The sequence below is a fragment of the Rhynchophorus ferrugineus genome, unplaced genomic scaffold, assembly GCF_030347505.1.
Source record: "Rhynchophorus ferrugineus isolate W39M unplaced genomic scaffold, kcgeb_rfMv2 rfM6, whole genome shotgun sequence".
Classification (NCBI taxonomy): Eukaryota; Metazoa; Arthropoda; class Insecta; order Coleoptera; family Curculionidae; genus Rhynchophorus; species Rhynchophorus ferrugineus.
The window spans coordinates 35,419,265-35,439,483 of NW_027472585.1; the positions used below are offsets into that span (position 1 = coordinate 35,419,265).

The 20,219-nt window shown below is 31.2% G+C and overlaps 1 protein-coding gene across 1 annotated transcript; it reads right to left on the reverse strand.

Annotated features, from left to right (window-relative positions):
• Positions 1–5,727: 5,727 nt before the first annotated feature.
• Positions 5,728–10,139, reverse strand: LOC143198252 (uncharacterized). Its single transcript, XM_076407381.1, has 2 exons — positions 9,958–10,139; positions 5,728–6,304 (listed from the first exon to the last, which is right to left on the reverse strand). Exons 1-2 carry the CDS (start codon positions 10,104–10,106, stop codon positions 5,773–5,775), a joined length of 681 nt encoding a protein of 226 aa, XP_076263496.1. The 5' UTR covers positions 10,107–10,139; the 3' UTR covers positions 5,728–5,772.
• Between the last annotated feature and the right edge of the window lie 10,080 nt (positions 10,140–20,219).

Here is a 20,219-nt window from a genome sequence, read left to right on the forward strand (position 1 = left end):
GACCTACAGTTTAACGTGGGCTCCGAACCACGGTCCTCGATTTTAAGCCTACCGACTGGCGATCTTAACCAGCGTGGTTACTGGCGTGACTGAGAGCATCTCCCTTGTCGAATTTTGCACTCTTGCGTATGGACAATCACAAATGTTAAACTATCACAAACATAACGACCATGCCCCAACAGTATTCAAACCCGCGGCTATCGCAACAGCAGGAGGATCTGCTGTCGCCTGTACTACAGCGCCAACCAAGCCGGAATTTAACATAAATTATTCTCAAACTTATAGCGTAATTAGCACACAACACATTGAATAAAAATAGAATGTCATTTGAACTATGTTTCTCTCAAAACAAAGTATAGGAAATAATTTTACTATGTATTGATGCTAAAACTATTTTAATTAGAATAATACAGGTATATATACTCAAACATATTAAAATATATTCAAACTATTTCAAGATTTAATATTGACTAACTTAATTTTTCTTAATGGGATTTAATTAAATGTAAAATCCATTAAGTTTCAATAATTAACAAAGTACAGATAATTGTAACTGTAACTGTAATAAGAACTGTAACTATAAGTTCAGAGACTTAAATTTGAGTATACATTAGGGATGCAGAAAAAAGATCGATATATCGATATATTTTTAGCCAATATTTTTCGATATTTCTTCGGAATAAATTAAATACAATTTTTAATAAACCTTTAATATTGGTACTTAATTTTAACGGTGCATCAAAAATATCACCATCTTTTAAGAGATTTAGAAGAAATATATTTTTTTAAAGCTATTAATATATTTCATTATATTTATTTTTTCTGAAAATATTGATATATTTTTTCTTAAAAATATCGATATATTTTTTTGTAAAATATCGATATTTTTGATACTTATTGCAAAAAAAAATCGATATTTCGTTTCTCCAATATATTGTTGTATCGATATATTTTTTAAAATATCTAAACCAATATATCGATAGTTTTTTAAATGTCATAATAAAAAATATTAAAAAGGTATTAAATATTAAATATCATAATAGATAAACATAGAAAGGGATTAATAAATGAAGGAGTACATGCTTATATATTAAAATAGAGAATATATAAATAAATCAATAAATTTTGAAATTGATATTTGCCTTTAGCATGTATACTAAAAAGAGACGAACAAAATTAGGTAATTTATTTTTTACATTTTAAAAATATATATTAAAGGCATGTATTTACAAATATTACATTAACTGTTGATTTTACAAAAGTTAGATCCATAAAGTAAATAACTAAAATGACTGATAAAAGGTTCAAAGTATATCAGTTTGATAAAAAGAATTATATGGTTAGTTTCATTTTAACTGCTGCATATTTGCATTACTTCATTTACGAGTTGTATAATTAAAGATAAAAAAAAATAAGTTCTATAGTTTAAGATTATAATTGTTAACATCCTTTGAAACATTCATTGTAACACTTGATGCACAAATTAACGTATTATATACTACAGTACTTACAACATTCGGTTAGTGCTTTGCTAAGAAATGTATTTACTAAAGAAACATGTAATGGATCAGAAGTTAATATTACTAAAATTTATAGAAAAATCTTAATAACTTTTATCTTACATATGATCTCGCATCTTTTAAATTTTGTTTTATTTAGGTATTAATCAATGTTGATTTATATTGTACAACAAATAGTAAATTATAGTATTATTTAAATGTATTTTTAATACTCCAAATATAAACAATTTACATTGTTAAAAAAACAACTGTTTAAGCAAATTTATTTAAAAAATCGAATCTGTTTGTCTTGAGCTAAAGATGTTAAAAGGTATCGATATTTTTGTAAATATCGATATCAATATTTTCTCAATCATCAATCTCAATTTATCAATCATCTCAAATTACATCATTGTCTACTAATAATTTAAAGTTATTTCAGAATTGGGTGACCGGTTCCTCAAGCAGAATCAGCTAAACACAGAAAGAAGATATACAGCATCCATCTTGAGGATAGATTAAATTGGAAACATAATGTTAGACAAAAATCAGAACACATTAGAACCAATAATAAAACAACTATACTGGTTAGTCGGAAGATACACTCAACTTGATCTAAAATTAAAGAGATTGATTTATCAGACAATTATAAAGACAATTTGGACCTATGGGGTCAACGCTGTCAAAACAAAATTCTTCGATTATTTACCAATGCCTATCGTTACGTAACCAACGAAGAACTGCACGATGACCTGGAAATCAAATGGATTTCCGAAGTTATCCAAGATTTCGCCTTAATACACGAAAGAAGATTATTAAATCATACGAACGTGGAAGCATTACAACTACTGGACAACGCGCAGGATATTAGAAGATTTAAGCAAACTAAATAAAGTGTATCCATTTAGTGTAAACTATAGCTTAAGTTATTATGATTTTGTGTTATAATTAAGGAATACATATTGATGTACTTATCTCGCACTCGCCTTGAAATTCAAATATAGCAATAAATTAATTTATAATTAAGATTGTACTAAGCATATCTAATAAAGATGTTGTTAAAAAAAATCAGAATTAACTAAAAGGAAATGTCGAAATTTGCCAAATTGAAAAGTAGGAAATTAACATAATAAGATCACAAAAACATGTTATTTATTAAAGAATTATAATCTCAAATATAGAAATATCGACAAGAAATATTTAACAATCCTTGTGTTGATTAATTGTGTGTTTTCATTTGTCCAAATCTATCCAGCTCTTAATAACGTGATGTCGTCCTAAAAATGTAAGCTTATTACGGTGAAAACAACCATAACGTTGATCAGAATAACCACAATGTTTGTTATTTTTATGCTCTGTATATTACAGAGCATAAATATTATATTTATTTATAACTAAAAACTTTTAGTTTAACTTTTGTTTTAATAATAATAAACTCTTTTATTTCAAATCATATAATAGCTTTATATATAAATTCCGTTTATTAGCGTTTTAAAGTTTTCGATTCGAACTAATATTCAAATTAGCAATATAATGATATATTTTAATATTATCTTGAGTAAATAAGCCGTGCCAATATGTGATAATCCGCTTGTTTATTTTGATCCAAATAGATATAATAGGATCAGTGCACGGCCAAATATTGATAGTATGAGATACGCAAAAACATTAAACTAATTAATTGGTAATGCTACGCAAACATACTATATACTGATATCGGTTTATTGGACAAACAAATGCTAAAAACAAAACATTTTTACGCCTAATTATATCTTGTGTTTATGACCTGTATATTGTAATAAAAACCGAGTTCTTTGAAATTCATTTTTAATATACATTGTACCAAATAATTACTCTAAAAAATAATAAATTAAATGCGGTCGATAGACGTTGTGCCCGAACATTAGCATTTATTTTGGATAAAACAACTTATTTTGGCAATTATATTTGTTTTACACTATAAGATTAATATTATAAATATTAAGAATTCGGGTGTATCAAGACAATGTTCAAAATAGTTTAGATACAATGTAGGATTTTTTTTGACTATGAATATTTCGATGTCGCGATTTAGGAACTGCTCAGTGATACCTACAGATGAATTACAAATATAAATATTGAATGGAACCCTGTAGTCACTTTGGAACAATTTACTACTATTTAAAAAGATTTGCTAACCAAATTATTCAATTTCTGTTTATTACATTAACTTCATCATCATCATCATCTCTACCGAGATTAACATACAGTAAAACATTACTAACAAGATACGTCAACACTTCGACACATCGAATAATCTGTGATTAACATCGGAGAAAAGGGTTTTGAACTAAATAAATAGGAAAAAAGATGCCTTGATTAAAGATAATTTTCAAAAAGAAAGGATATTGATTGGTTTATGTTCAACGCATATTCAGTCAATCCAAGAATCCAACATCTCCTGATATTTTAATAGGACAGTATTTTCAAAACACCACTAACCCACTTTTTGTGAATAACATGTTTTTAAAGTCTTATGTGTCTTTCAATGTTGGTTGAGTAGAGCAAGATATATCCACGATTTATCTATATATATATATATATATATATATATATATATATATATATATATATATATATATATATATATATATATATATATCCTTTTTACCAACTATGGTTGTTAACAAATGGATCTACTGTTTAATGTGGACATTGAGCCTACCTACTGGCAAGTGAGCAACTTGGAGATCATCCCAGAAAACATCCGGTTTTAGCCAGCCTGGTTACTGGCTTGACTGGGCTCATTTCCCTTGTAGGGATCATTTTGCACTCTTGCCTAAGGACAATCACAAATATTAAACAATTATAAACATACATTTATCTCTATGCCCCGGCACTATCGCAACTATTGCAACAGTAGGAGGACCGTCCTGTGGTATTTATCACTGCTCCAACCAAAACGGCTATCAGCTTATTATATAAAATATTATCGTAAAATGCCTTTCATCATAAATCGTCAATATTAATCAATGTGGATTTGTATTGTACAACAAATACTAAATTATAGTGTTATATAAATGTATTTTTAATACTCCAAATATAAACAAATTACATGGTAAAAAAACAACTATTTAAGCAAATTTATTTAAAAAATCGAATCTGTTTGTCTTCAGCTAAATATGTTAAAAGGTATCGACATTTTTGTAAATATCGATATCAATATTTTTAAATAAAAACTAAAGGTACGTTCAGCATAATTTAGCCCAATCATCTCAAATTACATCATTATCGACAAATATTATTTCTAATGAATTACAAGGAAACATAAAGAACACTCTGCTCTGCAGCAACAGCCATTTGTCTACTAATAATTTAAAGTTATTTCAGAATTGGGTTACCGATTCCTCAAGCAGAATCAGCTAAATACCTCGGCATCCATCTTGACTATAGATTAAATTGAAAATATCATGTTAAACAAAAAGCAAAACACATTAGAACCAAAATAAAACGACTATACTGGTTAGTCGAAAGATACTCTAAACTTGACCTAAAATCAAAGAGACTGATTTATTAGACAATTATAAAGCCAATTTGTGGACCTACTGTTTAATGTGGACATTGAGCCTACCGGCAAGTGAGCATTTTGGAGATCATCCCAGAAAACATCCGGTTTTAACCAGCCTGGTTACTGGCTTGACTGGGCCCATTTTCCTTGTAGTGACATTTTGCACTCTTGCCTAAAGACAATCACAAATATTAAACAATTATAAACATACATTTACGGTTATGCCCGGGACTATCGCAAGTATCGCAACAGCAAGAGGACAGTCCTGTGGTATTTACCACTGCTCCAACCAAAGCGTCTATCAGCTTATCTTATAATTTGTGTCTTCATATCTCTCTGTGCATTATTAACATTTTAAAACATCTTAAAAAATTCTCAAATGATTTATCTGTTTATGACATAATAACTAATAAATATGACAAGTTTCTATACTAGAATGCCTCCTATAAGCCTATATATAATATTATCGTAAAATGCCTTTCATCACTAATATAGCCTAAAATATTAATAAATATTATACTTAAATTGAAATGTAAAATCAAACATTTAGTAAATTTATAATAACTTAAAGCAAATTTTCCGCGTTTCCTTTATACACACTGCAGGATTAAAAATTCTGTTTGAGTTTCAATGCATTAGTGAGTTTTTTGTTCCGTTAATTTAGAATTGAAATAATAACAATATATTTTAAATAAATGTAATTGTAATAAAGAAGTAAATACAATTTTATTTCAAAATATGGTAATTATTGGATAACAAGTTACTCTTAACTCCGCAGTAATTAAACGTATTTTGACTAGAACTGTAACACTGTTTGTTTTGTTCATACAAGAAATGTGCGTAGTTATTAAAACCACCATTAAAATAACCTGAACAACAGTAATGTCTTTGACTGTCTCTGCTGTCGTACCTATAACCGGAACTAAAATATCGAGGACACTGTAAAGTCTCATAAGAGTCCCGTTGATTTCGGTGATATCCATGATGATTATTGTCGTATCTCGAGTTATAAGAATTGTTAAAGTCACTAGTTCCATTCATGGTACCCGTCAGAGCCCCGCTGAGTAAGTTTGCTGTAGTTTGACTTAGTTCTCTGCTCAGAATTTGGACGAAACGAACCATATCCATGGGACGTCCTTCTTGGAGTGTCTGGGACATGGCCGATATGTAATTCCTAGCTAAGCGAAGAGTCTCTATTTTAGACAACTTCTGAGGTGTGGAATTTACATCTAAATGAGTAACTTGAATGGGCATACAACTGAAACACAAAATATTATAAATTTAATTAATATATAATTTATTAATTATCACAAATATGTGCCTTATTAAAAATCGAAACTATTTAAATAATTTCTCGAAGTTTACAATAAATAAAAAGACTTACAATAAGTTTTTCATAGTGTGAGCTATTTTTTATTTGATATATTAAATATTAAATAATTAATAAACAATCAAGAGTGGTTATTATTCCTTCATAATAATATATGAGCTGAAGTCCCGTGCGTAACAAAGAAAACGAGATTTATTTTATTTTAATTTCCATCAAGACCCACACAATCATTCGGGCGCCGCTCTAATATTTCAATACCACTTTTGTAGAACAATATTTTGCCTCAAAATAGACCTGTCAAAAATTGCTGTCCACTCAGATGACGATCGTTTTTATTCCGGAGTAAAGTTATGGATCCATGTTTCATCCATTGTCGCATATCGACGCAAAAATTAAGGTTTGTTACGTTTAAACACGACCAAACACTGCTCAGAATCAACATGTTCTTGTTTTTTGTCAACACTGAGCAAAATTTAAAAAAACACGTTCTTTTGATATTTTTACAGCATTAGCTAGCTCACGCAACTTCATTTTTCGACCATTCAGTAGGATTTTGTGGATTTCTTTGATGTTTTCTGTTGTTACCACCTCACTTGGACATTCACTGCGTTCTGCATAATCTAGTTAATTAATATACTATTAATTATAATAAAAATTATAATAAGAATTTAAAGATAAGAATGATCTAAAGGATATTATTTGATAATGGTTTAAAATTAAGACAAAAACATAAAAACTTGAGAATGAAACACACAATACAGTTAGAACAATTTAGAAACCTTCAAAATTTATTAAATATTTGTAATGTTAGTAATAGTAAACAGAAAGAGAAAATTAAAAATAACGATTATCAAATATTAAAATTATCAAGATCATACCTTTATAATTTTTAATAATTCTACAAATTATTAATATTATATTAAAATTCTAATTAAGTTCAATATCCACCGATCTCTTTATTAATTTTTTTAAACCCTATATAGTGTACTTGTAAGGAATTGGAATTATTCATCACTGAAGTTTGTCTGAACTTATTTCAAACATGTATATAAATTGAAATGGTGTTGTAAATTTAATCACAAAAACCCTGTACATGATTAAATTTTATAGAATAATTTGATATTTCTTATGCTTTGAGCGAATGAACTATATTAAATGGACGATAACACAGGCTATTTTATGGAGAATAAATTTTTGGGAGGAACAATGGAGTGCTGTATTAATTGCGCCATATTTAATTTTATTAATTAAACATAACAGATTACATATTTTTGGGAAAAAATTGATCAGCCGTCAAAATAGTTCTATAAAACCATAATAATTTTATGTTTTATATATTTAAATGGAATAGTATGTAATATTCAATGACATTAATTGATTTGGAAAGGACATTTGGCAGAATAAGAAGGGACATGCTATTTAAGTTACATTAGAATAAAAATAATTAAGTAATATTGCATACACCTATGTCATTGTAGACATGTCATCAAATACATACAATCAAAACCCAAGCGGAACTAAGATAGGCTGTAATTTGAAGCCCAACTCTGTTATTAATATGCATCGGATAAAATAATAAAGAAATATTATAGACATGAAGGCATTTATAAGGTATAAAAATATGGAAACATATAATGTCGGGAGAAGTTTTTTCAGATAAGTTAATAATAACAATCCATCAGACCAGCTACATAAAATGTTTAACATATGGAAAAGATGGAAAGAATGGAAGAATGGAAGAAGAAAGACAAGAATAAGGAATGGTAATGAATAACAAAACAAAAGTTGTGCAGATACGAGTACTAGAAGTAATCATTATACAAATTCACTCGCTATAAATAATAAATGAATTAATGATAAACTAATATATAATAAAATAATTAATAATAATACAAAGTAATGAACAGACTAACACTAAGGATCTCAATATTGATTTAGTAGAAGAGTACATAGAAAATGTTTAAAACCTCAGTTTTGGGGACACTTACAGAGCACGGAGGACACAAGACAAATAAAGAGAATAAAAACGGTATGGACGGAGAGGAGAAACATTAAAGGGCGAACCTAAGATGAATGTGTCAGAAAAATGCTTCAGAAGAGAAAAGTAACCTTGGTCGAAAGAAGATGGACCAAAAATGGATTGATGGAAGAAAACTGATACATGAATGTAAGATATAACAGGCATTAAACATGACACACTTAGAGCAATATGTGTATTATAATATGAGAGTCACTATCTATATTTTGGAAATTGGCAGCACTGTTATCACGTGAGTCCATCTGACGGTTCCATCGTAAAGTGTGACATTTCTAACGATATACGTACTCAGAACATTTTGTCGCACGGCCGCTATTTGTTAATTTTATATTTAGTTGAAAGTTTTGTCTCGGCAAATAATGAAACTGAACATTTTCGTGCGATGATCTTTTACGATTTCAGTCAACTTAATTTGGCTTTTGGCAATGAAGCTCCATCAAGAATCTCATCACTGTATATCGCTGGTTTAGTGAATTCAATCGTGGTCGTAGTTCGCTGTCCGACGGGTTTCGTGGAGGTGGTCCAAAATCGGCTGTTGTGCCAGAAAAAATCGATGCTGTGTACAAAATGATTAAGCAAGATCGTTATGTCACCTATTGTGAGATTGAGGCATCCCTAAGCATTAGTTCCACCAGCACATATGCGATTTTGCATGAACACTTAGCTGTGTAAAAGTTATGTTCGCGTTAGATCCCATACAATTTGACAATCGCCCAAAAAAAGGCGCGTATCGATTGGTGCAAAGAAATTCAATCGCGGTGCTTCGAAAGACGTTTAGAAAATCGTGACAGGTGACGAATGATGGATATATTCTTATGAGCCCGAAAGTAAGCAGCAGTAGACTGTATGGGTGTTCCAAGATGAATCAAATCCAACAAAAGTTGTTCGCGCACGAAGCACTTCAAAGAAAATGGTGGCCTGTTTTTTTCGGGAAAACTGGTCACATTGCCTTTAGAGGATCGTAAAACAGTAAATTCTGATTGGTACACAACCATTTGTTTGTCAGAAGTATTCTATGATATAAGGAAAACAAACAAGAGACGCCGGATTGTTCTTCATCATGACAATGCGAGCTCTCACACATCGACTCAAACAAGAGACTATTTGAGTACTCAAAACATTGAATTGATGGGTCATCTGCCGTACAGCCCTGACTTGGCACCCAATGACTTCTTTTTGTTCCCATCCGTGAAGAATAAACTGCATGGTCAACGATTTTCATCGGCCGAAGAAGCTATTGAAGCGTTCAAAAATCATGTTTTGAAGATACATCATTCGGAATGGAATAAATGCTTTGAAAATTGGTTTAAGCGTATACAAAAGTGTATCGATCATCGTGGCGAGTACTTTGAAAAACAACAAAATTTTATTCGCAGATTAACTATTTGTGTCCTATTACCAAAATATAAATAGTGTCCCTCGTATATATAACATTAAATATAACTAAAAGAAAATGAAAAAAGGAACTAAACTTTTTTGAAATGTATAGAAAAAAAATTGAATCCGGAATAAGAAATGAATACCTATATAAGAAACTGTTTACCTTCTTAACGTGTCCAGTGCTGCATTTAAACCATGCATCCTGTTCCTCTCCCTCGCATTCGCCTTATATCGCCTCATCTTGACTTTGTTGTACACTTTACCGCGCAGTTCTTTTTTCCCTGTCGTCGGGTTGTCGTCACCGTTTTCCATCGGATTAATAAAAACATTTTTCCAGTTAAAACGCCCTTTATATAAGCTCTCCAGCTTTCTACCTTTATCTTTTTTTCTGTTTGTTTGCCGTTCCACTTTACCATTAGCGCGATTTGTGGGATATCAAGTGCAATCGAACAGGATTGTAGCGAGAGCATTTTTTTATATATATCCGTACACACGCCGGAGTGAAAAGCATAGGGCGTTTGTTGAGAGCCATTCGGCTCGATGTCCATCGATTCGATCGTTTTTTACGCCATCTATTTTCCGACATTGAGTAATTGCATTTTCGATGTTCTATCGCTCCAAAATCATACTATTGAAATAGTAGTACGTTGAAATATACCACCGAGATTTACAGTATCGGCAAAATACCAAATTATAGTAACGAAGTACGTAGCAGTTTCATTAAATTTTTATTTGGTGTTATTTGAATAATACTTACTTGCAACTGAAATAACATTATGTCAGTTGAAACTACTGGTATCTCCTATTTTTCTATAACAGGGATTTGTTAGAAAAGTGATTCGATGCAACATCTGAAATATTTGGCAGGTGAGTATTTCCGAATAGTTCTTGGCTTATTTTTGTTGAAAAATATATTAAACTATAAATGTTTTTCTTTGTTTAGCGATTCTCAGTTAGAATTCCATTCAATCACACACATCTAGCTCCATCAAATACACATATTGATGTATATACGTACATATTTTCATCACTAAACTCGGTCAGTTATTCGTCAGCGAACCCAACAGTCGTTATCCTGTCCGAACATTGGTTTTTCATTAGTAGACTAAGGCGACAGTAGCACGTGAGGCTCATGAGATGTGACATCCCAGTCCCCAGTCTAAGCACGAGATTCAGAGGTATTCAAAAATGTTTTAATACATCAAAAAATAATAAAAAATACCGGGACAAATTGTAAATCTAAGCTATCTCGGGCCCCAGTGAAACATTTTATTCGAAATCGGTTTAGGAGTAATTCAGTGAAATAAGTGATGAATGCTTACAGAAGAACCATATAGTATATCCAAGGATAATTAATACCATATTAATGCCATGAAGAAAAGGTATGAGTAATTTAACCTCAAATTCAAATAATATCATTCTGAGTTGCCATAACATAATAAACTGCAGTTAATTAATATCGAATTCTGACCCTTACTATCTGCATTTAATACTATTTGTATCAGAGAACCCGATGTCAAAGTTATTTAATTTTTCCATAACTCCATAACAATTAATATACCACGATAAATCTAAAAATCGTCATCAACATTAAGGCGAGTGAACGATCCTACTATGGTTCCTATAGTCACGAAATCGAATTCTGTCTTGGTACTGTTGTAAATTTATGTCGCCGATTATTTATAATCGTGTTTGTCTACAAGGCAAGAGTGCAAAACCGGACAAGAGTCGAGAAATCCCAGTCGAGCCATATATTTGTGAATGATCTGCAAGTTAATCACTCGCTAATCGGTAAACTTAATACCAAGGACCATAGCTCCATAGTCCCTTGATAACCAGTAGGTCCAGTCAGGATAATCAAAACAAAAATGATTTTCAACCATACACCAAAAGACCAAGAACTAAGAGTTTGGCCAAATTTAAATTTTGGAGAAAAATAAAATAAACAATTCAACGAACAACATCTGATAATATATCAATTAAAGAAATTAAACATAATTTCAAAAAAGGTACAAAAAATGGATTGGTATGACTATTGTCTATAGAAATATAGCAACAATTAAAATGATAATTGGTAAAAATGAATTGACCTTTTGCTTAAAAACTAAGAATAAGAAATGTTGATAAGAAATTATTTCGAACTAGTTTAGTTAACAGTATTGTTACACTATAAAAAAGCCAATTAAATGATCAATCGACAAGTTGGAACTATTTTATCAGTATACAAATAAACCCTCTACCACAAAGATACAATGTTAGGGTAAGATTAAAAAGCAGTATACAAATAAAAAGCAAACTGTAGAATAAGACAGATACTGTGAAATTATTTTACACTTACATAAGAAACAAACATATATAAATATGTAACATAAAGTTGGCGCAGTGGTCAAGGAGACAGGACGGTCCTCCTACTATTCTGATAGTCGCGAGTTCGAATGTACTTTAAGTTTGTGATTATAGTTGTAAATGTATTTAGGCAAGGATATCTTCTGCGATGGTCTTTAAGTTGGTCACTGGTCAGTCGGTAGGCTTAATGCAGATGACCGTGGTTCGGAACCGACGTTAAACTGTTGGTCCAGTCCAGATAAACCCTCGTTAGTAAAAAGGAGACTAAACTATTTTTTTAAAGTAGCTATATATAAGTTAAAAGAAATAGAAATTTATATATTGAGTAAAAACATTTCGTCATGTTAAGAAAACATTTTACTTATTCGAACGTCAATACTCAATAAAACAGTCTTTGTGGAAACCCGATAATCGAGGAATACACGCCGGAAAACTATGTTGTTCAGTCTGGGAATTTTCGTTCCATTATCAAATTGCAATTTTATTGCTAGACACATCCGCTGAAACGTCTTGATATATAGTATTTTGATTTCCGAACATAAAATAATTAAATTAGAAATAGTAGGTTTATAAAAAGTATTTTAAAGAGATTTTCTAATAACTATTGATGACATCTCTCGGTAATAATTATTTCGTGTTTAACATAAATAATTACTTGGGAAACAATATTTCAAAAGCACTCGAAAATTGGTTGTACTAGATGTAACTGAAGGAAATTGAAACATATTATTGGATGGATATTAATTAATTATAAAACGTTAGTAATATCTTAAGTTTATAGATTACAATTATTAACAGACATAAAACCTCTAGCTACATAAAACTTGCACAAATAATGAAAATTTTAAAATATCAATCTCAATTTCGAAATATGGAACTCAAGATTGGTAACACCAAAAGGTACAGAACTAGTTAAAGCAATAAAGGCAAATAATTTGCACATTATCTTCACTGATGGATTAATATTTTCATAGTCATATTCAAGCAAAATTCTTGACACTATAGATAAATGAGTCACAAAAAATATTGCTACCAAAATTTGTAAAAGATAAATATGATGTATCATCGCCAGTAATCTTAACCGTTTAAATATTATCAACTAAACTAAACCGTCTTATTTGCATAATATGAAAACTATATCGATATTTTTTATATATATAACCAACTAAATAGGTTCAGGAGGTAAATATAAATAAGATAATAAAATAGGAATAACAGAACAATTTAATTATTATTACTATAGAATTATTAATGTTTCGACTTGATCGACAGTACCGATCGACTCGATAGGAATGTACCGCCATTGGAAAAGGAAGACCATATAGTTTTCTATACAGGAGAGGGCACATGCGCCAAATCCGGAGATAGTTGTGGAGTAACGTATCCTCTAGTAGTAAAACATGGTATTCAGCCAATTCGTGTGGTAGCCAATTTCGCTCCCTTTGGATATTTCCCAGAGCATGTAAACGTCAGGAAATAGTTTGAGGTAGATTATCTATTGTTTTTGAATATTTTTGGGCCCCCGGCTGTTCCTTGTCGCTAACTTTACAGTCAGATTTTCAAATTATGAAACAATCATCATAAGTTTATAAAAATGTTTGATGGGCTTTGACAGCGAATTTCTTGAAATAAATCATTAAAAGTGGTGAATCTCAAAAATTGCTCTACAATTTTTATGCCCCATGAATATCTACAAAAGATACGAATGCCATGCAATATTATAATAATGGCGATAAAACTGCGTTCGTGTTAATAGTGCGACGCTTAGTTCACATGCCAAGTCTTGTAAATTATATTTCAGTGTATTATATGCATCAATCATCATCAAAACACACTTGGCTTAGGGGAACAGTGTGCTAAACCCAAATTAAATAGGATCGTAGACAGAAAACACAAAATTTCGACATTTCAACAATAGACAGACAACTTAAAAAAAGGACGGTCCACCTACTCTTGCGATAGTTTCGGGTTTGCATCCTGCTGGGGCATGGTCGTAAATTTATGTTTATAATTGTTTAAAATTTGTGCCATTAGCCAGGCTGGGTAAGCCCGAAAGTCTTCTGGGATGATTCCTAAGTTGGTCACTCGCCAGTCGATAGGCTTAATACCGACGACCGTGATACAGAGCCGACGTTAAACAGTAGGTCCAGTCCACATAAACCGTCGTTGGTAACAGAAGATCTTAAAATATGTTTTTAAAAAAGTGTCGGCAGAACAGAAAGGAGCTCCACAGGGCTAACATTCATAGAGGGACTGTGATTGTAAAAGCCGGACACAAACTGCAAAAGAAGTGGAAGAACAATCATAGAACTTGCTAAAATATCCGATGAATCATCATTTACATTATTTCCTACAAAAATTCGGGTTATATATGGTGAACGTCAAAAGTGACCTACGCTCCATCTCATTCTGTAATGTGAATGATTACTGGCCGGATTACTGCGTATGAATAACACGAGATCATTAGTGATGAAGTTCTTACTATGACTGGCATATTGCTGCTAAACATATTTCTGCTGTCATATTTCAAGATAATAATATGCCTATACACAGACAGAAAACTTCCTTGACCAGCACAATAGACAGACCTTAACAAAATTAAACCGTTATGGGAACTTTTAGAGCAGACAATGTGTGCCATGTTTTGGTACTATAATGGGAAAACATTACGTTATTTTAAAAGCAAATAGTGCCTCAACACTTTATTTATAAAAAAACTATTTCATCCCCTGCATATACATTGAAGTACTCAGTAATATTGAATGGAAACGAGAAATGAATTTAACGTTTAGGTAAGATTGTGTAATTTTTTTACTTTAAAATACTTTAAAAATTGTTTTTTACATTGATTACAAATTTTCACTAATAGTAATATTATTTAATGTCGAGAAATGTCTCGAGTACCTAATTTGACAATTAGATGAGGATGCTTAACAGTTATTTACATTGATGCTTCACATTTTCCCTAATAGTTACAGCAGATCAAAATATAAACAAGCACCTGATAAATACCGAACGTAGCAGCTTTAAAATTTTAATCCGATCCGATGGCCATGCGCTTTGGTTTTATTCTAACCGATGTCGGTTTTCATAATAGTAGGAAATGGAAGAAAAATAAAGAGGTCGGGTCGGAAACGGGGAGCGAGGGGGTTGGAGAAACGGAGCGGGTTGCGAGACGATCTCATAAAAGTCCCGCCGTCAACTTATCTTTTATCTTTGGCCAATTTTGCGACGTTTCCCGATAAATTAGGACCCGCTTACCGATTCCCGAACCTTTAAACAAACATTCGGGTGGGCATAATCTATATTTTTCTCACGGCGCAGAGCGTGCCATACTGTTGTGACATATGGCCGAATTGAACAAATATTAACATATTGGGATTATCGCTACATTAGACTTGGATTCGGCCTTTTCGCCCGTAGATCCGATTCGACGCAGGGGCGGACTCGAAAATATTTAAATTTCATTTATTATTTTTCATTTATCATTAAATAATTAATTTTATGAACTTTGATATTATGTTTATAAATCCATATTATAATATGTTATCCTTGTAATTATCATTTATATTATATGCCATTTTTATTAATATATTTCTTCATAAAAATAAATCTTTAAGGTAAATTATCGATGCCATCCCAAAAACTATTTGCCCTTTGAGCATAAACATTCATCGAGTTATTTTGTGGTACTCTGCAAGCACATAACCCAATGAGGCGAAATGTTGATAATAGGACGACGCAAGGTCTGGATAGTATGTCTCATCCAAATATGTTCAACAAGTGCAATCATTTGTTCGTGTCTTCGGGCCCATTCTGGACGATTTTCAATAAATGCATGGTTCAAGTTGATCATTTATTATCGATAGTGATCAGGTTTCAACAGTTTAATACGATTTGGCCTTGGAGTCGATCAGTCGCCAGGTGATAATCATGATTTTGGCTGATTTATAGTGTATTCAAAATAAATCCACTTTTCATCACCCATTATTATTCCGATCATACCTTTGAAACAACATTATTTAAAACAATTTTTCGATTTTCCATTTGCCTGGCATTGAACTTATTTAGAATCCATCTTCCCACCTTTTGGATATTCCCCATTGTTTGTAATCGTTCACTAACAATTTCTTGTCTTTAACAGTTCTGCCAATTGTTTTTGAGTTTGACCTTCATCCAATAATTCTTGCTTATTCGCATCTTCAAACTTTTTTAGTCTACCAGAGCATCTTTCGGCTTGAACATCGAATATATGTTAAGTTTCTACCGGCAAGTGATGACTTTTAGCGGCTTTTTTTCTTTTGATTAAATTAGAAAAATAATGCTCGCCGCAAATGCACGTTTTCAAGCACCGAACTTGACATTTTCAAAGAGGTATAAATCTTTGAAGCATACTTAAGCCTATCTTAGCCGAGTTTTAAAAACTGTTTCTGTTAGAAAAACCGGTAATAACTTTCCGGAACATCTGGTAAGTACCATTTATATTATGCACCATTTTTTACTTGATACATTGTTACTAGTCTTGGTGAACTAACCTAGAATTTGTTTAAATTATAACCTAAAAACTAGATATATATTTAGGAGAATCCGATCCTCACTTAGGCTGTTTCACTTACTCCTCACTTAGTAATAATGTTCATGTATCAATTAAAACAGCTCTTTTTCCCTATCATTCACTCCTCTACAAGACCAATTGCTCGAGAATTATCCAAGAGTTACAACACTTCGATATTAACACGAGAGTGAAGTCTCTCCTGCTCTCTCTTTGCGATTCTCTTTATTCGCTGAGTAACAAGAAATAGTAATAGTCATAGTGAAGGTCTCGATGTAAGTAATAATTCTCATAGAATTTGGGTGAATCTGCGATATCTTTTAGAAGTCTGTTCTAAAAAAGTGTGTGTTTTTCCATAGGTCCATATTGGTTTCCGAATTTATTTCTTATTTATTTCTTTTTCAGCAACTTATTATGTACGAATAATTCTTGCCCATTCTAATAACCAATACATTTATCTATATTTTAGATTCAGTTCTTTTCCCTTTCTATTTAATATGCTTATATATAGCAATCGAAGTACTTTATATTACATCGTTTGTGACACTATATAAAATAACAAAATATGCTGTCATAATGGAAATTAAAATAAATAATAATAATGATTAATATTATTCTATTAGTTATTTGAAATTTTCTCACAATATAATTAACTAATAAGTTACATTTAGTATATTTCCCTCTTACTTTTCCTCTGGATGTTATACAACATTAATTTTAATACAAATTTTAAATATTTAAAAGTGTTTGTTTCAAGTTCGGACCAGTTTTTTAAGTAACTATAAACTAAGTACAGTATATAAGTAGATAAAATTAAGTCATGTTTGCTAATCATTCGTAAAAAATAAATTATTAGCTTTCCAATTGAATTTAAAAAATTATTTATAATCTTAAACAAATATTAACCAAAACTACAATAAAAATATTAAAAATCAATACAAAATAAAAAAAAAACATATTAAGTTAAAATCACTGAATGGATTAACAATATATTTTATTCGATTATCAACCATTGTGAATTGCAATATATCAAGGTAAAAAAACAATAGCATATGTTAAATTAATGCAATAGTGTCATCTAAAGTGCGTGTGGCATATACTTTAATATAATCACATTATCATTCGGTTAGATTAGTTATCAACGCCCTGATATTAATATTTTATATTTTGTGTTACTCTGCCTGTTTCTATAATAAAACATATACTGTGAGATCATAACAATTACAAATTCACAACACAACACGCAATTGTTGAGTCACATAAATATTACAAATTCTAGGTTGGTTAATATAACAATATATAATATATAACCATATAGCAATAAATAATAATATCCAAATATTTTATCAATTGTTTATAATTACATACTGTACTGACTTAGTTGGCGCAGTGGTAAAGGCGATAGAGGACTGTTGCGATAGTCGCGGATTCGAATCCTACTGGGGCATGGTCGTGAATTTTTGTTTATGATTATTTCATATTTGTGATTGTCCTAGGTAAGAGTGTAAAATCCGACAAGGAAAATTATCTCAGTTACGCCAGTAGCCAGGCTGGGCACGACCGGATGTCTTCAAGGATGATTTCTAAGTTGGTCACTTGCCAGTCGGTAAGCTTAATGCCGAGGACCGTGGTTCGGAACCCACGTTAAACTATAGGTCCGTCCCTGATAAGCCGTCGTTGGTAAAAAGGAGACTTTAGAATATAAAAAAAGTAAAAAAAAAACAATTCACAATACTTTCAATATCTATAGTATAATGTGAAATTGAACATTATCATATGTTTTTATAATTCTTCTAAAGAACAAAATTATTTCTAATATTCTTCTGGTTTTTATTTGTTTATTCAGTTCGAATCACGTTCCAAATATTAATATTATTATATAATACTTTACATTTTGTATGCAGATATTGTGCATATATTGTTTCCATTATTTAAAATACTAATTTAAGGAATGATAATTTCAATGTTTAGCATATTACCCACAAATCTACAAAGCTATAAAGTTATTTTGTTCTGTGATTTTATATACGAAATAGTTTTTTAATTATTAATAAAAAATTAAATATATAAACATATGTGATATGTGGGAACTGAAGGTGGGAATGCAGTATTTGCAACAACACTAAATCAATAATGGTTTATTCATGGAATATGATCAGAACCTCTTGGAGTCGGCTTGGTGGCGCAGTGGTAAAGACAACAGGACGGTCCTCCTACTGTTGCGACAGCCGAGGGTTCGAATCCTGCTGGAGCATGGTCGTAAATTTATATTATCATAAATGAAAATTATCCCAGTCACGCCAGTAACCAGGCTGGGTAAGACCGGATGTCTTCTGGGATGATTTCTAAGTTGGTTACTCTCCAGTCGGTAGGCTTAATGTCGAGGACCGTGGTTCGGAGCCCACGTTAAATAGTAGGTCCAGTCTAGATAAACCCATAGTTGGTAAAAGGAGACTTTAAAATATGAAAAAAACCTCTTGGAATCTTAATTCAATAAGAATTGACCAGATATTATAAGGTTCGTGCTGCACTTATTGCTGAAAGTTCGCTCTCGTGATCGTTGAATATTCCTAAAGGAATAACCAATATCTTCTTAATATTAAAAATAAAAAAGGTTTGCAAAAACTGTTACGAAAATTTTCTACTGTTTCTGGTTAATAACATATTTACACTTAAAAGGAATTTCGTATATCACCATATTTGGTTTTGCGTGGTAGCCAATTTAAATCTCAACCGATAATTTAAATTTAGTATAATGTAAATTTTCTGTTATATACAAGTTCGTTTGCTTTGCGATTAGGGCAAATGTATAATGTTGTACGGTTCAGGTCCGCGGAAAATTAATTTACAGAAGACCGACCGATGCACAATCGTCGAAAATCGCTCTAATTTGATCGTTAACGTACCTCCCGACGTATTAATTCTTCCCACTACACCATTGGCCTCGTTTTTGCTTTCATATAGTGGCTGCGTTTATTCCTGGCGGGCGCGTTGCAAATTTGATCTTTACGCTCTTCCAAATAGCAATATCGGAATTTGGAAATGGCAGCGCAACAGAGCGTACATTCGCGGCAGATACGCAAACAGACCCACCTCGACCAACAGTTTAAATCTTTAATTTTATTCCGTAAATGATAAATCAACCAGATTTGGCGATTTTATTTTATTTTTATTCGTCCATAAGTCATTCATATTTTATTATACGATAAATTTTCAATATTTATGTCGGATTAACAAGAATTTAGTTTAGGTATTCTAGTATAAAAATAATATGTTTGGGGGAAAAGGTAATTTCCCAATTTTTTCGAAGCAAATATTTTCAAATAAATTACAAATAGTTTATGTGCAGTTTTGGTGGATGACGTTTTGCCAATTTTTTGGTAAAATTATATTTTTATCACTGTATAATTTCTGACATTTCTGCATTGCATTATTAAAAGTGGTTTAGAGACACCAGAACAAATGACAATCGTGCATCAACAAAACTTTTCATCTCAATTTTCAATCTCTTTCAATTATGCGAAAGG

Coding starts and splice junctions, on each gene's coding strand:
- LOC143198252 (XM_076407381.1), bottom strand. CDS start 10,106: ATGGAAAACGGTGACGACAACCCGACGACAGGGAAAAAAGAACTGCGC. Junction 6,305..9,957: donor GCACTGGACACGTTAAGAAG/GTAAACAGTTTC, acceptor TTTGTGTTTCAG/TTGTATGCCCATTCAAGTTA.